The following is a 19,672-nucleotide window of genomic DNA, read 5'->3' as shown; positions in this document are numbered from 1 at the left end:
TTTGGCCAGCTAAGGAGAATTGCAATCAGAGGCAAGAGCTGTTGTTGTGAAAGTGGTAAGGAGTTGCTAGGGCCAAACACTGAATGAAGGACTTTATTAGAGTATGGAAAATAGGATTATCCGTTAAACTACTTTCTCTTTTTACTTCACATTAGGGAATTTGCCTAGAATTTTCTCCAGTCCCCCCCCCCCCCCCCCGGATACAGGTGTAAAGAAACAGCACACGTCTGTGTACACAGGAGCCACACATGAAAGGTGGCTATGGAAGCCTGTTTGTGCCCCTGTCCTCACAGTGGAGACATTTTTTGCAGAGCATGGGTGGAATTAAACGTATAGGGCCTGATCCAGTAGGTGTGCTCTGAGCATGCCTACCTCCACACAAAACGGCGAGGGAGCAGGAGGAAGCCTCCTTTGTAAGCATTAGCCTAATGGTTAGGGAACTCACCCAGGGTGTAGGAGACCTCAGTTCAGTTCCCTTCTCTGCCTGATGAGAAGAAGAGATTGGAACAGACTTCTTATCTCTCTGGTCAGGGCCCTAACCACTGGATTGTGGGATATTCTGATGGGAGGTCAGTCTCTCCTGTTTGAATTTTTATAGAAATAGTATGCATTGGGCCAGATTGAGAGAGAGATGAGAATGACTCTGTAATCCACACCCCTCTTGTTTGCAATTCCCATTGGCTATCTTAGGTGGTTCCCCCACTTAGTGTATGCTGACTTTTGTGGATTCCATTCTCAGGCACCTGTCTCTCCCCATCCATTGGATAGTAGAGAGCGTAGATGCCTAACAAAGGAGTTGTGGAGTTTTGTGATTTCCAAGACGCAGATTAGTTAGGTATTATAATAGCTAAATCCCTTTGTGGATCCAGGCCAAGGCCTGCTAAATAGAGATGGAACAGTGTTGTGGAAGGTTTGAATCTGTGTAAATATGTGAGAGAAGAAGCTCCGGTTTTAGTTATTGTGTGACTGCCGCCTCTTAGCCAATGCTGAACGATGTAACTGTGGGATAAACTGGAGACCACACTTGCAGGTTGGGAGACTCCATCCTGAGAAGCAGTGATAATGAAAAGCAGTGACACTGCAGGTCATGGTGGATAATCAGCTAAACATGAGCTTTCAGTGTGAGGCTGTGGCCAAAAGGGCTTGGATGTATAAACAGGGGTATATGGAGTAAGAGTTGAGCAGTTATAGTACCTCTTGTGTGACTGCTACTGGAACACTGTGTCCAGTTCTGGGTCTACAATTCAAGATGGTTATTGAATAATTGGAGAGGGTTCAGAGAATAGTCATGAAAATAATTAAAGGACTGGAAAACATGTTTTGTAGTGAAAGACTCAAGGAGCTCAATCTGTTTGTCTTTACAAAGAGAAGGTTAACCACAGTCGGTTAGTACCTACATGGAAAACAGAAATTTGATAATTGGCTATTCAGACAAGGGTATAACATGATCCAGTGGCTGGAAGTTAAAGCTAGACAAATTTAGACTAGAAATAACAGTAACGGTAATAATCTATAAAAACAAGAAGAATCAGAGTAAGGGAGAGAGCATAATAGTGTGTGTCTCCACAGTAGCAATCTGCTCTAAACTTACTCACAAAATGGCTGCTTTGAGCTGTAGCCTAGACTCCTAGAAATTTAAAGGTACAATACACAGAAAGAAAATAATAACAGATACATCCTACATCTACTACAGAATCTGAACACCCTGGATACGGCTGGGAATGCCCCAACATGTGAGCTGAATATAGAAAGGCTCATGTTTGGGATGAGGAAGAGTTACGGGGGCCAGAGTCTAGCTGACATGTCCTGGTGACCAACTATAGGCCCCAGAGAGCAAGTACATGGCTTGGACTTCCCAATAGGTGGGCTGAGCCCAGTAAGGCCAGTGTTTGTTGGAGAGAGCTGGTTGCAAGGAGGAGCAGCCAGAGGAGAAGCAGTCCAGTAATTGTGCCCTGCAGCAGAACAGGGAGGTTCCATATTGTCACTCTCAGCCCAAGGAATTGAGACTGACTCTGAGCCCAAAGACTCCCACTGTGCCTGCACCCAAAGACTCCACTCACCTGTATCAACAGCCAGGGCTTGAGATAATCTGGGATCCAATCCACCCTAATGGGAGAGCTGTCTACTTCCCAGCAAGGAAGACCAGCATTTTTCATTGAGTCCCAACTCCACTAAACCCCTAGGGTCTGTGGGGAGACCTCGAACACATTTTTTTTTGTTATTTTTACTTAATTTACTTAGGGCTATGGTATTGGTTGCTCATTTGAATCCTTGATTTCGTTACATGTGTCCATTCACTTCTTTCAATTTAACTCTATCCCTTTGGAGAATAAAATGTCATCTATTCTTAGAAATTGTAATGTCTTAGGCCTGGTCTACACTGGTGGGGGATGGGGATCGATCTAAGTTATGCACCTTCAGCTACATGAATAACATAGCTGAAGTCAACATACTTAGATCTACTTACCGCAGTGCCTTCACTGCGGTGAGTTGACTGCTGATGCTCCCCCATTGACTCCGCCTGTGCCTCTCGCCCTGGTAGAGTACCGGAGTCGATAGGAGAGCGCTCGGGGGTCGATTTATCGCGTCTAGACTAGACGTCTAGATTGCTGGATTGATCTCTGCCTGCCGATCCAGCGGGTAGTATAGACATACCCTTAGAGGTCATAGCTATTGTCCATTAATTTATGCACCTGGCCACCAGGTGGAGGCAGTTAGTGCCAAGAACCCAGGACCCATTGGTAAGGCTAAAAGTTTGTCACAGTTATTTTTAGTAAAAGTCATGGACAGGTCACAGGCAATAAACAAAAATTCACAGAGCTCATGACGTATCCCTGACTTTACTAAAAATAACCAGGGCAGGGCTAAATACGGGAGAGGAATGGAGTTCAATGGGTGGGCAGGGGACTGATAGGCCAAGACCCCCATCAGTGTGGGTGCCGTGTAGCCCCCGGCTCCAGAGATGGCTGCAGCTGCGAGATAGGGGTGTGTGGCCCCAGCTTTAGCCCCTCCCAAGCCCTGGCCGCAGCCAGGATGGGGTGCATGGCCCGGGGAGGCCGCAGGGCAGGAGTGCACAGCCCCTGCTGCAGCTCCTGCCAGGTGCCTGGGATGCGTGACCCCGACTGCCACCCCTGGCAGAAGCCACAGGGCTGGGGCGCATGGCCTCAGCTGCAGCATGACCCCTGGCTGCTGCGGGGCTGTGGCACAGCGGGGGTGGGCATCCCCAGCTCTGAAGCTGGCCACAGCTAGGGGGGCGCACAGCCCTGGGATGCTGCGGGACAGGGTGCACAGCCCCCCGTTGCAGCTGTGCCACAGAGTTGGGGCACACGACCCCGGCTGCAGCCACCGGCAGAAGCCGTGGTGCTGAAGCACAGCGGGGGATGCGCAACCACAGCTCTGGAGCTGGCCACAGTTGCAGGGGGTGCACAGTCCTGGGATGCCACAGGGTAGGGGTGCACGGCCCTGGCTGCAGCCCTCAGTGGAAGCTGCGGGCTTGGGGCTTCAGGGTCGTGATTCCAGATATCCAGCTTGCAGTTGCAAGCTGTTGCAGCAGGGCAGGGGCATATGATCCTGCCTCGAGCCCTTGCTTTAGCTGCTGGCAGCTGAAGCAGAAGAAGTCATGGAGGTCCAGTAAAGGCCAAGAATCCGCGACTGCCATGACCTCTGTGACTAAATCGTAGCCTTAACTCTAGGTCCTAAGGTGGGTTAGAAAGCCCCTAAGATGGAAGGAATAAGGGGCAGTATAACCCTTGCAGACCGGGGTGTCCCAGAAGGGGGCTAAATAGGAGATCAAACTGCATCAAGAGAATGAAGTGATATCAAGTGTGAAGTGCATTAAGAGCCCTCTCTTCATGCTGCCAAAGCTGAGTGTTATGAATTTTCCAGAACCTGATTAGAACATTGCATTACAATTCTCCTGTATGAGATCTCTCTGGGATTTTCAGATTCTTGTTTTCACTCAGTCCTTTCTCTGCATGAGCTGTTATACTGGATTTAAACCTACAGGTTTTTCTATTGCACTGTTGCCAAGCAACACCTTGACGGGTAGGAGATTAAAATCTCTTTGGGAGTTTGAAATCAAATGGAGTGTGATGTTGTCGGCAGGTCACTCAAAATGCCCTCAAAGAAAAAGCTTTAACACATACATGCACGCACACACTCTGAACTAAGTGGGTCTAGTAATTTGCAGCTAAATAATACCATTTTGCTCCAAAACAAAACTATTGGTATTTCTGGTTTTAGGTGGCTACTCAACATGATCTCCAAACCGCATATGTAAGACTTCTGATAAATAATACCAACACACCATCTGCATCCAATGTCACAGATCTCATTCTGCTGGACAATATTACTGGCCTCCATGTTCAAGGAACCAGTGGTAATAAGACTACAGATGGGTTCCAGATATATAAGAGAGGATTCCTGAAAGGTAACTAATTATGCAGTGCCTCTGCTTTTCAATATGTGAAGACAATTTTTGTGACAAGAAAATTTCAAATTAGGATATTTAATTGTTTATTCTGGTGATTTAGGTTAAAACAAAAGCACCTTTTAACAGTTAATATATCTTAATTCCAGAAAGGTTTGTTTTCTACGCTGCAATTGTAATATTCTTTTAACTCAGAGGTGAGAGTCAGGCCAAATTTGTCTCCAAGCTTGGAGCTCTCTCTGATGTCAGTGGATGCAGAATTGGACTCTTCCGTTGTGTAACACTTAGCCCTTTCAAAACCTGACACAAGTAAAGAACGTTTCTGCATTACTTTAATTCCAATAGAAAGATTTTTTTTAAAAACAAAATCCTGGATGATCAATATCAAAAGAAATCTGATCTGGATAATTTCTTTATCCAAGCTGAGAGTCATGCAGATGGTAACCAAATAACTTACTCAGTAAAAAATGAAATTATATGTTTAAAAATTCTCTCTTACAATAACCTAAGACTCTGATCCTGCCATTGGGTTTGCTTGGGCATAAGTGTTTGCCTGCTTGGAAATGACTGTAGAATTTGGACCTAAAGCATTGTCTGAAATATAGATAAGGGAGACTTTTGAAATATATAGGGTTCAACCCACAAATAAGAGCAAGTCTTTATACCCATAAATGAAAGCAAAATACAAGCCCTCTCTAGGCTTGGTTTCAATCCCCTACCTAAAAACTGGGTGTGGAGCCCTGCCCTCCTGCAGGAAATCTCCCCTTGCTGATTCCCAGTAGCTGTTCTTATATCCCTTATTTTCCTGTGTGAGGGGAAAGGAAGGAAGCCAAAATTAATTTCTTGCTTCCTTGGGTCATGATATTGGCCCTGCACCCTCTTGAAGTACATCTTCAGAGGTGTTAAATTATGATTACTTTTTTAAAGTAAATAAGCAATGGCATGATAGCTAAAAACTGAATACTTTACAACCTGGGAAGTAAAATTAGTCCATGTGGGACTTTAGCATGGTAGGGAGTTAATAACTGCAGCCCATTTCTGATAATGGAGGCCTGGTTGGTGGCATAGATCATGGGGTATTGGAACTGCTGGCAGTGAGTTACTGGCTTTCAACCCAGAGATTCTTTAGAAAGAATTACCTCCTGAGAAAAGAACTTACTTACAGTACTGAATTGCAAACAAAGCGGATCAATTGTCACATCTGGCACAGCTTCATTAAAGGCTGGAATTGAATTTTGTTTTCCATGCCAATGGAAGGGGTTTCTATGCATTATGAAGAAATCTAAACTAGAGTGACATAAAAGAACAAAGCTCATTTGTTGTACTCTCATTCATTGATATGTCAGCCCCATCTCGCCTTAAACTGATCTCCCAGTGATGGGCACAAAGATTATGCCATGACTTACAGGTGTGTCTGCAGATAGTGTGTGTTATACACAGTTAACTTCATTGCTTGGAGGTGTTCTAAGTTAAAATTCTATTTCCGCTTCAGTGAAGTCAGTGACAAAACCTTTTGGCTTTAGTACCCTGCAGATGTATGCGGTGGGGAGAAGATTCGCCTTCCTCTGAAGCATCAGAGATTGGCCACAGCTGGAGACTGGACCCCAGACAGGGTGGACCAGTGCTGTGAGGTGGTATAGAGAATGCTCTTTCTTAGATGCCCGGTTCATGTGTCTTGCCCATATAATAATTTTCCCCCAGGTAATATTGGCAAGGATCTTAGTGGGGGTAGGGGTTCATGTTCCACTGCAGGATGGGGTGCTGGTCACCTGCTAGGATTTACTAGGCATATCTTGCCTAATCAATTCTTTGCTATGTAGGGGCCTTGGGCATTGGTAACACCATTGTCCCTCTTGTTCTCTGCTCGTGGTACACAACAGTTCAGTCTCTGGAGGACTCAAATGCTTTGGTCTAACTAGACTGATTGGGCTTAAAATAAGGGTATCTGTGTGAAAGTTAATGTCCTGTGTTTATATAGGAGGTCAGACTAGATGATCTAATGGTGCCTTCTGGCCTTAAACTCCATGAAAGTATAAAATAGGAGCAGGATCAACCCCAGAATCAACTACAAGCCTGTACAGGAGACCACTCTTACTAGTTAATTCTCATTTCAAGAGGCCATCTCAAAGTATTTCCCCCAAGTAATGAGTACAGTTCTTCTCCACTTTTATTAAGACCATCTCCATGAAGCAAATGTTTATTGGTATCTTGAATGCTCACTTAATACAGATTTCATTGCAGTTATGTCACAAAACATAGTGGGCCAGATTTGCTACTGTAAGTACCAAGCAGGGGGTGAACTGTGCATATGTACTCCCTGTAACTGCAGGGACAGCTAAACATGTGTTGGTGGCTGGTGTGTGTGGGGTTGGATGGGGGAGGGGTTTATCTTATTGGAAAATGGAGGCTGTGATACTGCTGCTGGCCTTCCCCACAGATTCCACCTAGGGAAGGGCGCTCCAAGGTCCATCCAAGTCTCCATTGGAGCCTCACCAGTAGAGGCTTCGTGGAAGAGAGAATGAACTTTCTCCTATCCCCTTCTGCTCTGCTTTTGCCCATGTTGCCCACTGCGCTCGGTGGTCCTGCCCCTCATGCCTCTAGTAAAGTGAGGATTGCAAGTGGCTTATGCTGCTGCATCCATGTTCTAAGGGGTCTTTCTGCTGATGCAGACTCGCAGCTTGGATTCTACAAGTGGAACCTAAAATGGTATTGCTATCTGTTATTTATGTTAAGCCTGAGTTTCAGAGGTGCCGAAAACCTGCAGCTTCCATTGTCTTCAAGTGGGTTGTCAGCACTTCAGAAAATCAAGCCCATTATTTTCCTATAAAACTCCAAGGATGTGTAACTCTACTAGATTCTATTCAAGCCTTTTGTATTTACTGTTTTAATAAAGAAAATAAAGACATGACTCTGTAATACACTCATCTACATTTAGTTTACACACTGATTTTTCTCTTATAACAGTTGGAGAATATTACTCAATCAACTACATTGCATTTCTTGATGCAAAAGAAACCTGGGATGGCAGAGTCTTGACACTGCCTGCTAAACTGACCTTCAACAGTTCATCACTGGTATTTCATTTTCCATTTTATTTTATCCTTTACAATTTATGTACACACAGTATGGGAATACTGGAACCTGCTCTTGGTTGCCTAAATGATAAGATCAGCACATAGTGATGCAATCTTTTAGACACTATTCTCTGAATGACTGTGATGAATCTGTAAATACATGAGTATTATACATTAATGATGGGAGTGACTTAGCACTGGGCCTCTCAAGTTCAATAGATGAAAGAAGCTAGAGCTGTATTATTTGTGTATTAGCCTATAATTTTCTCCCTACATTTGGGATCTCTCTCCATTTTATCTGTGCATTCAGAAAATAGCAAAGTTTCATCCATTTGTTTTATGTGTATGTTATAATGTAACCTGAATGTGTGAATGCTCATGCTTGAACTCCTTGTAGCCTCCTAGGAGTTGGAAGTTGTGCCATATGCTGGTGGAAATGTAATTTCATTTGACTTTATAATATGGTCTCAGGTTTACCCTATGGCTTTGCTTTCCTAATTGTGGGCATTCTTAATGTACTTGTTTGTTTGTGGCACTTCTTTTACCATGTCTTTGTATATATGTAAACAAATACATATTAAAATCCCTTTTATGTAAAGACTGACTGACTATCTTAGTAAGAATGATCTATGACAATTCTTTAAATGTTTCAGAGTAGCAGCCGTGTTAGTCTGTATTCTCAAAAAGAAAAGGAGTACTTGTGGCACCTTAGAGACTAACAAATTTATTAGAGCATAAGCTTTCGTGAGCTACAGCTCACTTCATCGGATGCATTTGGTGGAAAAAACAGAGTAGAGATTTATATACACACACACAGAGAACATGAAACAATGGGTTTATCATACACACTGTAAGGAGAGTGATCACTTAAGATAAGCCATCACCAACAGCAGGGGGGGGAAGGAGGAAAACCTTTCATGGTGACAAGCAGGTAGGCTAATTCCAGCAGTTAACAATAATATCAGAGGAACAGTGGGGGGTGGGGTGGGAGGGAGAAATACCATGGGGAAATAGTTTTACTTTGTGTAATGACTCATCCATTCCCAGTCTCTATTCAAGCCTAAGTTAATTGTATCCAGTTTGCAAATTAATTCCAATTCAGCAGTCTCTCTTTTCATTCAGCATTTAATGACTAATTGGAACAGACATAGTTAAAAAGAAGTCAACCATTAATTGATGGGGGGCTAGGAAACAACTTCCCCGTTTTTGCAATATTTCCTTTTTGGGGGTTTTGCACCTCCCTCTGAAACATCTGGTAGTGTCCACTGTCAGAGACTAAATGGACCACTAAACTGATTTGATAGTGCAATTTTTTTGTGATCTGAAGATGAGTTGTCTGTGAATGTTTTCCTAAGGGTTAAGGCCAGGCATGAAAGGAGTGAGGTATTGTGATGCATTATATCACAGCATCCAGAAAATCACTAATTCACAAAGCCTGAGTTGGATGCCCAGACTCCTAATAAAATGAATAGGGAGACACAAATGCCTTAGACAGTGTTCCACAAACACCAGTATGCTAGGCAGGGAGCCACCTAAGCTAGGCAATGGGAGATGCTGACCAGGTGTGTGTGCACTAAGCCTCACCCCTCTCACAGAGTTAGGCACCTAAGTCTTGGCTGCAGGGAGGTGCCTATCTCTACCAGCAATTCTCAGCTGTGAACCCTTTCCTGTATTTAGGTACCTATGCTGTTTTAGCAAGAAGCTGGAGGTGGAGGTTGGGGAGGGAGGACCTCCTGCATAACTTTTAGCCCAGTGGTTAGCAGTCTCACCTGAAATGTGGGAGACCTCCAGTTCAAGGCTCCTTCTCCACCTGAGGGAGAGAAGGGATTTGAACAGGATTTTGCCACCTCTCAGGTGAGTTATGAGGGAGGGCTGCCTCTTCCCCGACCCAAACCCACTCCACTGTTTTTTTGTGAACTCATCTGAGGGTCCTGATCTGGTAAGTGTGCTTAGACAATGCTTACTGGATTGGGTCCCACACACAACATAGCTGGCTAAATGCCTGTCATCTCCTGGTTTGTAAATTGCTCTGGGACTTAGGTGGGAGATAGGCCTCTGGATGCCTAGAGGGAGGCCTTTGGACACCTAGAGGGAGGCAGCAGTCTTTACGCTCAGAGGCAGGAACATAGGTGCCTCGGGAACTTTTACTGAAAAAACATTAGATGACAAGCAAGTTCAGGCACCTACAGGGTTCAGTGGGTGTTTCATGCATTGCTGTGGTCGCAAAACTGGGAGTTAGGTATCTAACTCCTTTTGTGCATTCAGGCCTAACTGTATTTCCTGTTGTCTTGGTTTAGAAGTTGCTTGGGGTTGAGTTTTCTGAGAAGTTTGAAGACTTAGGGCCATATCACATAGGCATAGACAAGTGGGACTTAGAGGTCTTTAGCGTCCTCCCTCCCCCCTGGCCCCAAAATTAGGGATTCCATTAATAAATAAAGGAAATACTGAGTTTGGAACAGAAGATCATTTTTCTCACTTTATTAAAAGTGGATTAATTTAGTCATGGTATAAAACTATTAAATCATAGTATTAAAGCCATATTTAACAACTATATACAACTATATTTAACAGCTGTTGTTCTATTATTTAACTCTGGCCCTCCCCAAATAAAAAAAGCTGTCTATGTCCTTTTATCAAACCCCCTTTACTGCCTCTAGCCCACTGGAAAAGGACTGGAGGCCCAGGAAACTCCCCATGGTTTATCTTCCGTTGCCAACTATTCCTCTTTTAAGGGGGAAAGGAGTTTGCTGAAGGGGGAGGGGACTCACTAAGGAAATAGATTGAACGGTGTCCAAAATCAGGGGATTCACAAGAGAAGCAGCTCCAACTCCGCAGTAAGTCTATCCCTCTGATTCTGCTTGGTTTTGTGGCATCATGGTCCCTTTGAGGTTTTTCATGGTATTAATTAGACCAGTGGTTCTCATCCAAGGGTCTGGGGCCCCCTTGGGGGCCACGAGCAGGTTTCAGAGGGTCTGCCAAGCAGAGCCAGCATCAGACTTGCTGGGAAGAAAGCCAAAGCCTCACCACATGGGGCTGAAGCCCAGGACCCAGAGCCCCGCCACCTGGGCTGAAGCCGAAGCCTGAGCAATGTAGCTTCATGGGGGCTCCGGTGGCATGGGGCCCCAGGCAGTTGCCCTACTTGCCACCTCCTAACGCAGGTCCAGGTTGTAAAAGATATGACAAAGGAAAGATGGACCAAAGCTAATGCAATTCAAGACAAAGAAGGGAACAGTCTTACTGAAGAAAGGGTCATCATCAACAGGTAGACAAACTACTGCTCTGATCTATACAACCACCAGACAAATGGAGATCCCAGTGTCTTAGACAGCCCAGATTCAACAGAGGAGGATAACTTTCCAGTACTACATGAAGAAGTGGAGACAGCTGTGAAATCACTCAAGAACAGAAAGGCTATAGCTATTGACAACATCCCAGCCAAATTAATGAAATTCAGAGGAGAAATAGTAATAGATGTACTCACCAAGATCTGCAACAAGACCTGGCGGACCATGTGGACATAATACCTAATCATCACACTATCAAAGAAAGGCAACCTGCAATTGTGTCAGAATTACCGGAGCTTAAGTTTAATTAGCCATCCCAGTAAAGTGATGTTGAAAGTCATATTGAACAGATTGAAGCCACAAGCAGAGAATATCATTGCTGAGGAACAGGCTTCCTTTCGTGCTGGAAGAAGTACCACAGAACAGATTTTCAACCTTCATGTTCTATGTGAGAAGTACTTACAACACCAGCAGGACATCTACCACGTCTTTGTTGACTTCAAGAAGGCGTTTGACAGAGTATGGCACGGAGCTCTCTGAGCAACCACGAAGATGTACAATGTTGGTTGGAAGCTTATTCTTACCATTAAACAACTGTATGCCAAGGCCAGCAGTGCAGTTCTCGTCAATGGCAAAATAGGAGAGTGGTTTTGCACCACTGTAGGAGTCCGGCAAGGCTGCCTTCTTTCGCCCACACTGTTTAACATCTACTTGGAGCACATAATGACTGATGCACTAGAAGATCACATGTGCACAGTTAGCATTTGAGGGGTGACCAATCTCAAATCTTTGGTTCACTGATGACACTGATGGCCTGGCAGGTAGCGAAGATGAACTTGCCAACCTTGTGAAATGATTGGCTGAAACCTCCCTAAAATATAGCATGGAAATCAGTGCAGAGAAAACCAAGATGATCACAAGCAAACATTATGGGATCAGTTCACCTATCACTGTCAGTGGACAAAAGCTGGAGACAGTGGAACAGTTCAAGTATTTGGGGGCAGTCATCACTGATGAAGGATCCAAGGCAGAAATTCGGGCAAGAACTGCACAAACAGCAGCAGCAGTGGCAAAGCTAAAGCCAATTTGGGGGAATAAGAACATCTCTCTGGAATCCAAACTGAAACTGCTGCATGCATTGGTCATCTCCATTTTTCTGTATGTGTGCGAGACATGGACCCTTACAGAACTTTAATGGAAAATACAGGTAGTAGACATGAGATGCTGCCGTAAAATTCTGGGCACCTCCTACTTCGACCACATCACTAATGAAGAGGTCCACAACGTCATCACCCAATGCGCTGGGTCATATGAAGACCTCCTGACGACCATGAAGAAGTGCAGGCTGAAGTTAGTCATAACAAGATCATCTGGCCGATCTAAGATCATCCTCCAAGGGACAGTACAGGGGAAGAGAAGAAGAGGTAGATAGAAGAAGAGATGGATTTACAACATAAAAGAGTGGACAGGAATGGACTTCGGAGACTCAAGCACTGACATACAATTGTCAGGGGTGGAGACAATTGGTTGATTGCTCATCAATAATGGTGCCCCAACAACCAATGCAGTTATGGGAGTGATGATGATGAATGCAAGTCCTGGCTTTTTTATGCATAAAACTGGTTATTGTGGCACAGGTGGGCCATGGAGTTTTTATAGTATGTTGGGGGGAGTGGGGGACGACCTCAGAAAGAAAAAGGTTGAGAACCCCTGAATTAGATCAGTTGAAAGAAAAGAAGTCAAAGGGGACTGGCAGTTCAAGCTATTTCAATGCAGAGGAAAGAGAAGAAGAGCCACAGGAAGCCAGTGTGGCTGCACAAAGAGTTTTTTAGCTATCTAAAAAACAAAAGGGATACATACAGGAAATGGAGGGGGGGCATGTCACCAAGGAAATATACATGGGAATAGCGCAAGCATGTAGGGACAAAATCTGGAAAGCTAAGGCAAAGAATGAGTTACAGCTGGCAAGAAATGTTAGAGACAACAAGAAGGGGTTCTTCAAATATGTTAGACAAAAAAGAAAGATCAGGGATGGAGAAGGGGAGCTGGTAATGGAAGATGATAAGAAGGCAGAGCTTCACAGTGCCAACTTTTCTTCAGTCTTTTCACAAAAAAATAATATGTGACCAGACAACTAACTAACAAAGTTAACATGGACAATAAAGGGGAAGGAATGCAGATTGGGATAAGTAAAGAACTCATCAGAGGTCTTCTGACCAATTTGAATGAATGCAGGTCAGTGGGGCCGATGCTATTCACCCTAGGGTGCTGAAGAAATTAGCTGAAAAAATCTCAGTGCCACTGGCAGTAACGTTGACAAACTCATGGATGACAGGAGAGGTCCTGGAAGACTGCAGAAGGGCTAACATAGTGACCATCTTTAAAAAGGGGGGAAAGGAAGGGCCGGGAAACTATAGACCAGTCAGCCTGACCTCGATACCTGGAAAGCTACTAGAACAATGTATAAAACATTCAATTTGCAAATACCTAGAAGATGAAGGGGTGATCACTAGCAGCCAGCATGGATTTAATAAGAACAAATCATGCCAAACCAGCTTGATTTTGAATGGGTTCAAACTATAGCATAGCAGATTTAGATTAAAGCTCAGGAAAAATTTCCTCACTGTAAGAAAAAGTAGGACAATGGAACAAACTGTCTCAGATGGTTTATACACAACAAATCCTGCGTCTTGGCAGGGGGTTAGACTAGGTGGCCCTTGTGGTCCCTTCTAGCCCTATGATTCTACTGTGGTCCCTTTAGGAGCCATGCTGCCTTTGGTTCACCTTCACTCCTCCAGGCAGAAGTTAATGCTATGAGGAGCACCATTAAGTTCTGTGGGGCCATACAGTTAGGAGGGGAGTATGCCCCATAGAACAGCTGCTTCCCTGCCTGTTAGCAGTAGATAAGTATGTTGCATTTTTCTATTAGACTTTTGTAGTTATAAGTGATGATAATAATTAATAAAAATGCTTGCCTCTGAGTTGTGTGTGAAGGAAGCTTCTGTACAGTAATTGAATGGCGTGTCAGTTTTATAAATTAAGTTTGTTTTATAATATTGTGATACTTTTCTATGTCTTTTCCAGAACAAAATACAGCATAGTTTGACTGCATCATTCACCATAACAGGAGAGGAAAAGACTAAGGTAACACTGAATCATAGATAATTGACTATATGTGGTACTTCTAAGGATTCCTCTGCTTACCTCTTTTGGATAATAAAAAAGTGCCAAATTGTGACTCTTTTACTTATAAAATAGTCCCATTGAAGTCAGTTACAGGAAGTTAAATTAAGGAGCTACTTGTGTGAATAAGGCAATCACAATTTGGCCTTTGGTTTGTTTGGCCAATGCTTATGACTGTGAATTGCAAATGAGATTTTTCCTTCTGTTACCCAAACAGAGCAGGCAGAAGAGAGGCTTATATTTAAGCACCAGAATTCTTAATGTAGAAGCTCTGTGGCTTTATGCTATATTCAGATCCAGTTTTCCAAATGGAAGGCTGTTCAACCCCAGAGAATGGCGATGAGCAAGCTAACTTGCTGCTGGGCAGATCCAGCATGAATTGGGTTTTTTGTTTCCAGTGCTCATTCCAGAAGGGTGCAAGTTGTCTTACATTTACTAAGGAGTGGCACTACACACTCTGCTGATTCAAATACCTGTGCTGGGGGACTGGATGGGGAAAAATTCAGCAGAAGAGGAATAGTTTAATTTCCATCCTGCTCTTTGATCAGTCATCCCTCCAATATGTATTTCTGTTCTTTTACTAGTGACATATGTGGCTGCTAATGGTCCAAATAAGCCTGCAGAATAAGGTGATTTCAGCAAGCAGTGCTGTTTCTCTCAAATTTCCATTAGAGAACGTCTCTCTGCATCTATCGCTTACCTTGCTAGAGTAATTTCTTCACCTAAACTCATTCTCTGTCTCCCCCCGTCTCCTCCCTCCTTTTGTTACCCATGCAGGCTGTTTCATTGTAGGGAATCTTTATTAAGTAGTGGTGGCCAGAGTGGTGGGAATACTGATCACTTGCACTCAGGCAGTAGAAAATAGTTTATTTCACTGCAAAGCTATGTTGCCATGGCTGTGTCATTTAAAGTCTAAAGGTCATATAGATAGGACAATTGCAGAACAAGTGGAAATGGAGAGGAAATATTGCAGAAGAGTACTGCATAAAAGCAGCAGCATTTGTGCAGCGTTTGAGTAAACAGGAACTGGCATTCCACTGTGAAGGTGAAGTTATGGAATCTTCAAGGAAAGAGAACAGTGAGAATTAAAGGGCTACTGTACAAGTTTGATATTTTCTTTTCTGTTATATGATTTGTATGGGGAAGGGAATTACTAGCAAATACTCCACCGTCTTGGATTTCTCAAAGCCGAAAGGATAACAATATGTCCAGGTTACTTTCAAAATTGAAATTGTTTCTTCTGCCACCAGTAAGTGTTGGCTTGACCTTTGAGCTGATTTCATATTTTTACATAGTCAAGAAAAGTTCCAGGGCAGATAAAATATTTTATAGATTCGGAGTGAAAAGCACCTAAGTCCCATTTTCAAAAGGGACTGAGGAGCCTAAGGGCTTGTCAAACAGGGACACTCGGGAAGGTAAATACAAATTAACTAAAGGTGTGAATTTAAGGTGGGTTAGTTAAACTGTATTAAACCCCTGAATGTACGCTCTTACTCAGAATTAAAGGTTTCAGAGTAGCAGCCGTGTTAGTCTGTATTCGCAAAAAGAAAAGCAGTACTTGTGGCACCTTAGAGACTAACAAAAAGAAAAGGAGTACTTGTGGCACCTTAGAGACTAACAAATTTATTAGAGCATAAGCTTTCGTGAGCTACAGCTCACTTCATCGGATGCATTTGGTGGAAAAAACAGAGGAGAGCCACAAGTACTCCTTTTCTTTTTGCGAATACAGACTAACACGGCTGCTACTGTGAAACCTTAGAGACTAACAAATCTATTAGAGCATAAGCTTTCGTGAGCTACAGCTGAATTGGAATTAATTTGCAAACTGGATACAATTAATTTAGGCTTGAATAGAGACTGGGAATGGATGAGTCATTACACAAAGTAAAACTATTTCCCCATGGTATTTCTCCCCCCCACCCCACCCCCCACTGTTCCTCTGATATTCTTGTTAACTGCTGGAATTAGCCTACCTTGCTTGTCACCATGAAAGGTTTTCCTCCTCCCCCCCCCCCCCCCCCCCCCGCTGCAGGTGATGGCTTATCTTAAGTGATCACTCTCCTTACAGTGTGTATGATAAACCCATTGTTTCTTGTTCTCTGTGTGTGTATATAAATGTCTCCTCTGTTTTTTCCACCAAATGCATCCGATGAAGTGAGCTGTAGCTCACGAAAGCTTATGCTCTAATAAATTTGTTAGTCTCTAAGGTGCCACAAGTACTGCTTTTCTTTTTTCAGAATTAAAGTGGCCCTAATTCAGTTTAGTTTAATTCTCAAAGTTTACAGGACTACATAACGCGAACTAGGCACCATTTAAAGAAAAGGAGGACTTGTGGCACCTTAGAGACTAACAAATTTAATTTAGGTACCATTTAGTTCACTCCCACAGGGTCTACGCAGGGCAGTTATAGCACAGTGCAGCACACTAATGTGTGCTTCAGTTCACACCCCATTGGTCCAAACTGCGGGACCATGTAGACAAACCCTTAGGCTCCTAAGTGCCTAAGTTTCTTTTGAAATTTCTGAACACTCAAAAGTTCCAGAGTTAGGGTTCTCTGAATGTTGCTTAAAAAAGGAGGTTAGAACAAAATACTGAATAGCTGCTCCTTAAGTGAGGACCATCTCCCCTGCCTACTGAATGAGGCTGGGATCCCGTGGGGAAAATAATATGTAACCATATAATTAATCACTGTATAAATAATGCATACAGACAAGGGGACCAAATTAAGGTTGCACTGTCAACCTTAATTTTGGCATTTCCTAGCTTTTGAGTGCTTGACTTTGCAACTTAAATAATGTTCTTTTAATGTAATTTTTTGTATGTAATATAATTTTGGCTGCTTTCAAGGTGATCAGTGTTTTGTCCTATTGAAAAAATAAGTTAATAAGATGGTTTCCTTTGCTCTTCATTTGCTCTCCTTTTCCCATCTATTTTATTCCTACCCTAATGCTCATTGATAGAGCAGAAATAGAAAGAGTCAGGAGATGGACCACAAAAATGATTAGAGGCTTAGAAAGAGTGCTGTATGTGGAGAAAGTGTGCATATTGGAACTGTTTTAGTTTAGAGATGGGACAGCTAAATGGTGCATGAGAGAGGTAACCAGAATAATGACTGGTATATTGGAAGAGGTAAGGTGGGAAAGGCAGTATCTCTTACTGGACCAACTTCTGTTGGTGGAAGAGACAAGCTTTCAGGCTCCACAGACCTCTTCTTCAGGTCATGGAAGTAAATCAGGAGCTCTTATTTGCCATTTTTTTTCATAATACAAGAACAAGGGATGTTCAGTTAAATTGAAAGACAAAGAATTTAAAATTTATAATGTGAAGTATTTTTCCTATAGTGCATTATTAAGGTGGGGGACTCAGTGCCACTGAAAAAGAGCTTAGACTTTTTTTGAAAAAATAGGCATTTAAATGGATAATAACAGTATTCACAGTTACTTTAGAAAGAACTTTTAAAAATTTAGGTTCTAAGTTCTCTTGCTAAGGGGCATTAGTCATTCATTAACTGACAGGATTAAGAAAAACATTCTTTATAGGTAGTTTATAAGTTCGTCTGAAGCAGCTGCTACTAGCCATAGTGTGAGACAAGGTGCTGGACTGCTGGTCTGATTTAGTATTGCAATTCCCGCAGAATATTACTATAACTTCAAACTTCTATACTACTATTTTCCAGTTCTGGCCTGATTCTTAGACCTCATTGAGATCTGCAAAACAGGCGATATTCGAACAAAACTGATTCAACTATTTTTTGAGCTACACATGCACAACATTTGTCATTAGAACTTAAGGCGGAAAGTATGTGGTATATTCTGTTGTTTAAAAATATATTTATAGAGCTCAAAAAGGCTGAATGGATTTTGTTTTCCATACACAATATTTCCTTCTGGGCTGAGACCAAGCATGAAACATTTCAGAAAAAATTGGATTTGCATGAGAAATTTATGAGTAATGGAAAAAAGGAGAGGTGGGTTGTAGTTCATCCTTAACAACAGCTGTCACTAATGTTCCCGGTCTAGTTTCTTATATGCAAGACTGCCCCAAGTGCATGCAATCCATGTGAAGGCAATGGTTTTATATATTTGGGCAGTAATTTGACTTTTAGCACAGAGTGCTAAATAATTAATAATGTATTTATGATAGTGCCATGTTTTAAGTTAGTCCCAAAGAGCTGTCAGCCCTCAAATGGTCTGATTACTTACATGGTTGAAAGAAAATGAGTACTTGTGGCACCTTAGAGACTAACACATTTATTTGAGCATAAGCTTTCGTGAGCTACAGCTCACTTCATTGGATGCATTAGCTTACGAAAGCTTATGCTCAAATAAATGTGTTAGTATCTAAGGTGCCACAAGTACTCCTTTTCTTTTTGCGGATACAGATTAACATGACTGCTACTCTGAAACCTTACATGGTTGACATACCACTCTTTAAAGTTTTATAAACCTTGTGCATTTTCTCTTCTGCTTCACTGGAGTAAAATGCTTGGTTGCCTAAAACAAGTTAGTTCCATGGCCTAGAAAAAAATGTGAGTGCTATTTGAGTGGCATGCAGATGCCTTGCAGCTCTGCTCATTAGGGTCTGTGAAAACTGCTTGCCTTTGTTTCTGGCTGAATGTTTTTAATGCTAAGTAAGAAGCTGTTTAGATAGCAAAAACTGCACGCAAAAAGTTCTCCTGTTCTGTGCATCCCATGCTGGGCATAATAATAAATACTGTGCACACCTGTGGCCTGACTTTCCATCATTGTCAGCACCTATAACTTCCATTCAAGTCAATGGGAGTGCAGCATCTCTGAAAATCTGATCAATAATGACTTCTGGAAGTTCACACCATGAATGAGTGGCAGGAGTAAGAGAGAGAGGGCAAAAAATAAACCTTAGTTAAGCAGTTGTTTAACTGATTACCCATACCACCTTTCTTAGGGTTCTCTGAATTTCTATTGCTTAATGGTGGATGGTGACTTTGTTTTAATGTTTTGAATAAGACCATGTCTACACTACAAATTTTGGTTACTGCTGCAGTTAATATATCTCTTGTGCGCATGAATACTTGTCTCCGTGCGTCAGTCCAGTGGATACTCACCAAGAGTTCTGATATTGATGCACAGTGCAGTGCACCATGGGTAGGTATCCCGATGTGGAAGCCACCACGGTCCAGCCCACTGTCTTTTGGGAAGCTTTGGCAATACATGGTGGGGCCACAAGTTGAACAGAGGTGACAGGGTGCAAAGGGTCAACTTCCCAGCATGCAACTGTTCCACCCCATAAAATATCATCTATATTCCATAATTTTTTTCAAAATCACATGAATTTACATGGCCTGCCTCGCTACCTGCCATCTCTGGCAGAAACGTGGAGCCTGAACAGCTCTTCACTGTTGTCATAAGGGTTGCAAGCACAGGACATGCAAGCCTCAAGTGTTTGCAGAGCTGCAAGAATAACTGAATAATCAGGGCACATGATGATTTGTTGCAGAACAGATTTCTCTGGGACATAGCGAGAACCAGTTCAAGGTTGTTGGTGGCATTCATGGAACAACTGCAGACATTGCATTGCCAAGAAACAAGCCCTGACCAATGGGATTGCATCGTAATGCAGGTTTGGGATGATGAGCAGTGGCTTCAGAACTTTTGGATGCACAAGGCCACATTCCTGCATCTGAATGCTGAGTTTGCACCAGCCCTCCAGCGCAGGGACACCAG

At 42.9% G+C, this 19,672-nt stretch overlaps 1 protein-coding gene across 5 annotated transcripts in view; it reads left to right on the top strand.

Annotated features, from left to right (window-relative positions):
* The window catches only part of EVC2 (EvC ciliary complex subunit 2), a 174,133-nt gene that overhangs the window by 20,234 nt on the left and 134,227 nt on the right, over positions 1-19,672 (top strand). For all 5 annotated transcript variants that reach the window (XM_038399537.2, XM_038399536.2, XM_038399535.2 and 2 more), the window contains exons 5-7: positions 4,243-4,429; positions 7,394-7,503; positions 13,872-13,931. In XM_038399537.2, coding sequence (XP_038255465.1) covers positions 4,243-4,429; positions 7,394-7,503; positions 13,872-13,931 — 357 coding nt within the window. The remainder of the gene's footprint in view (positions 1-4,242; positions 4,430-7,393; positions 7,504-13,871; positions 13,932-19,672) is intronic.

This window comes from Dermochelys coriacea, chromosome 4 (genome assembly GCF_009764565.3).
Source record: "Dermochelys coriacea isolate rDerCor1 chromosome 4, rDerCor1.pri.v4, whole genome shotgun sequence".
Classification (NCBI taxonomy): domain Eukaryota; kingdom Metazoa; phylum Chordata; order Testudines; family Dermochelyidae; genus Dermochelys; species Dermochelys coriacea.
This window is presented reverse-complemented; position numbering and strand designations above follow the sequence as displayed.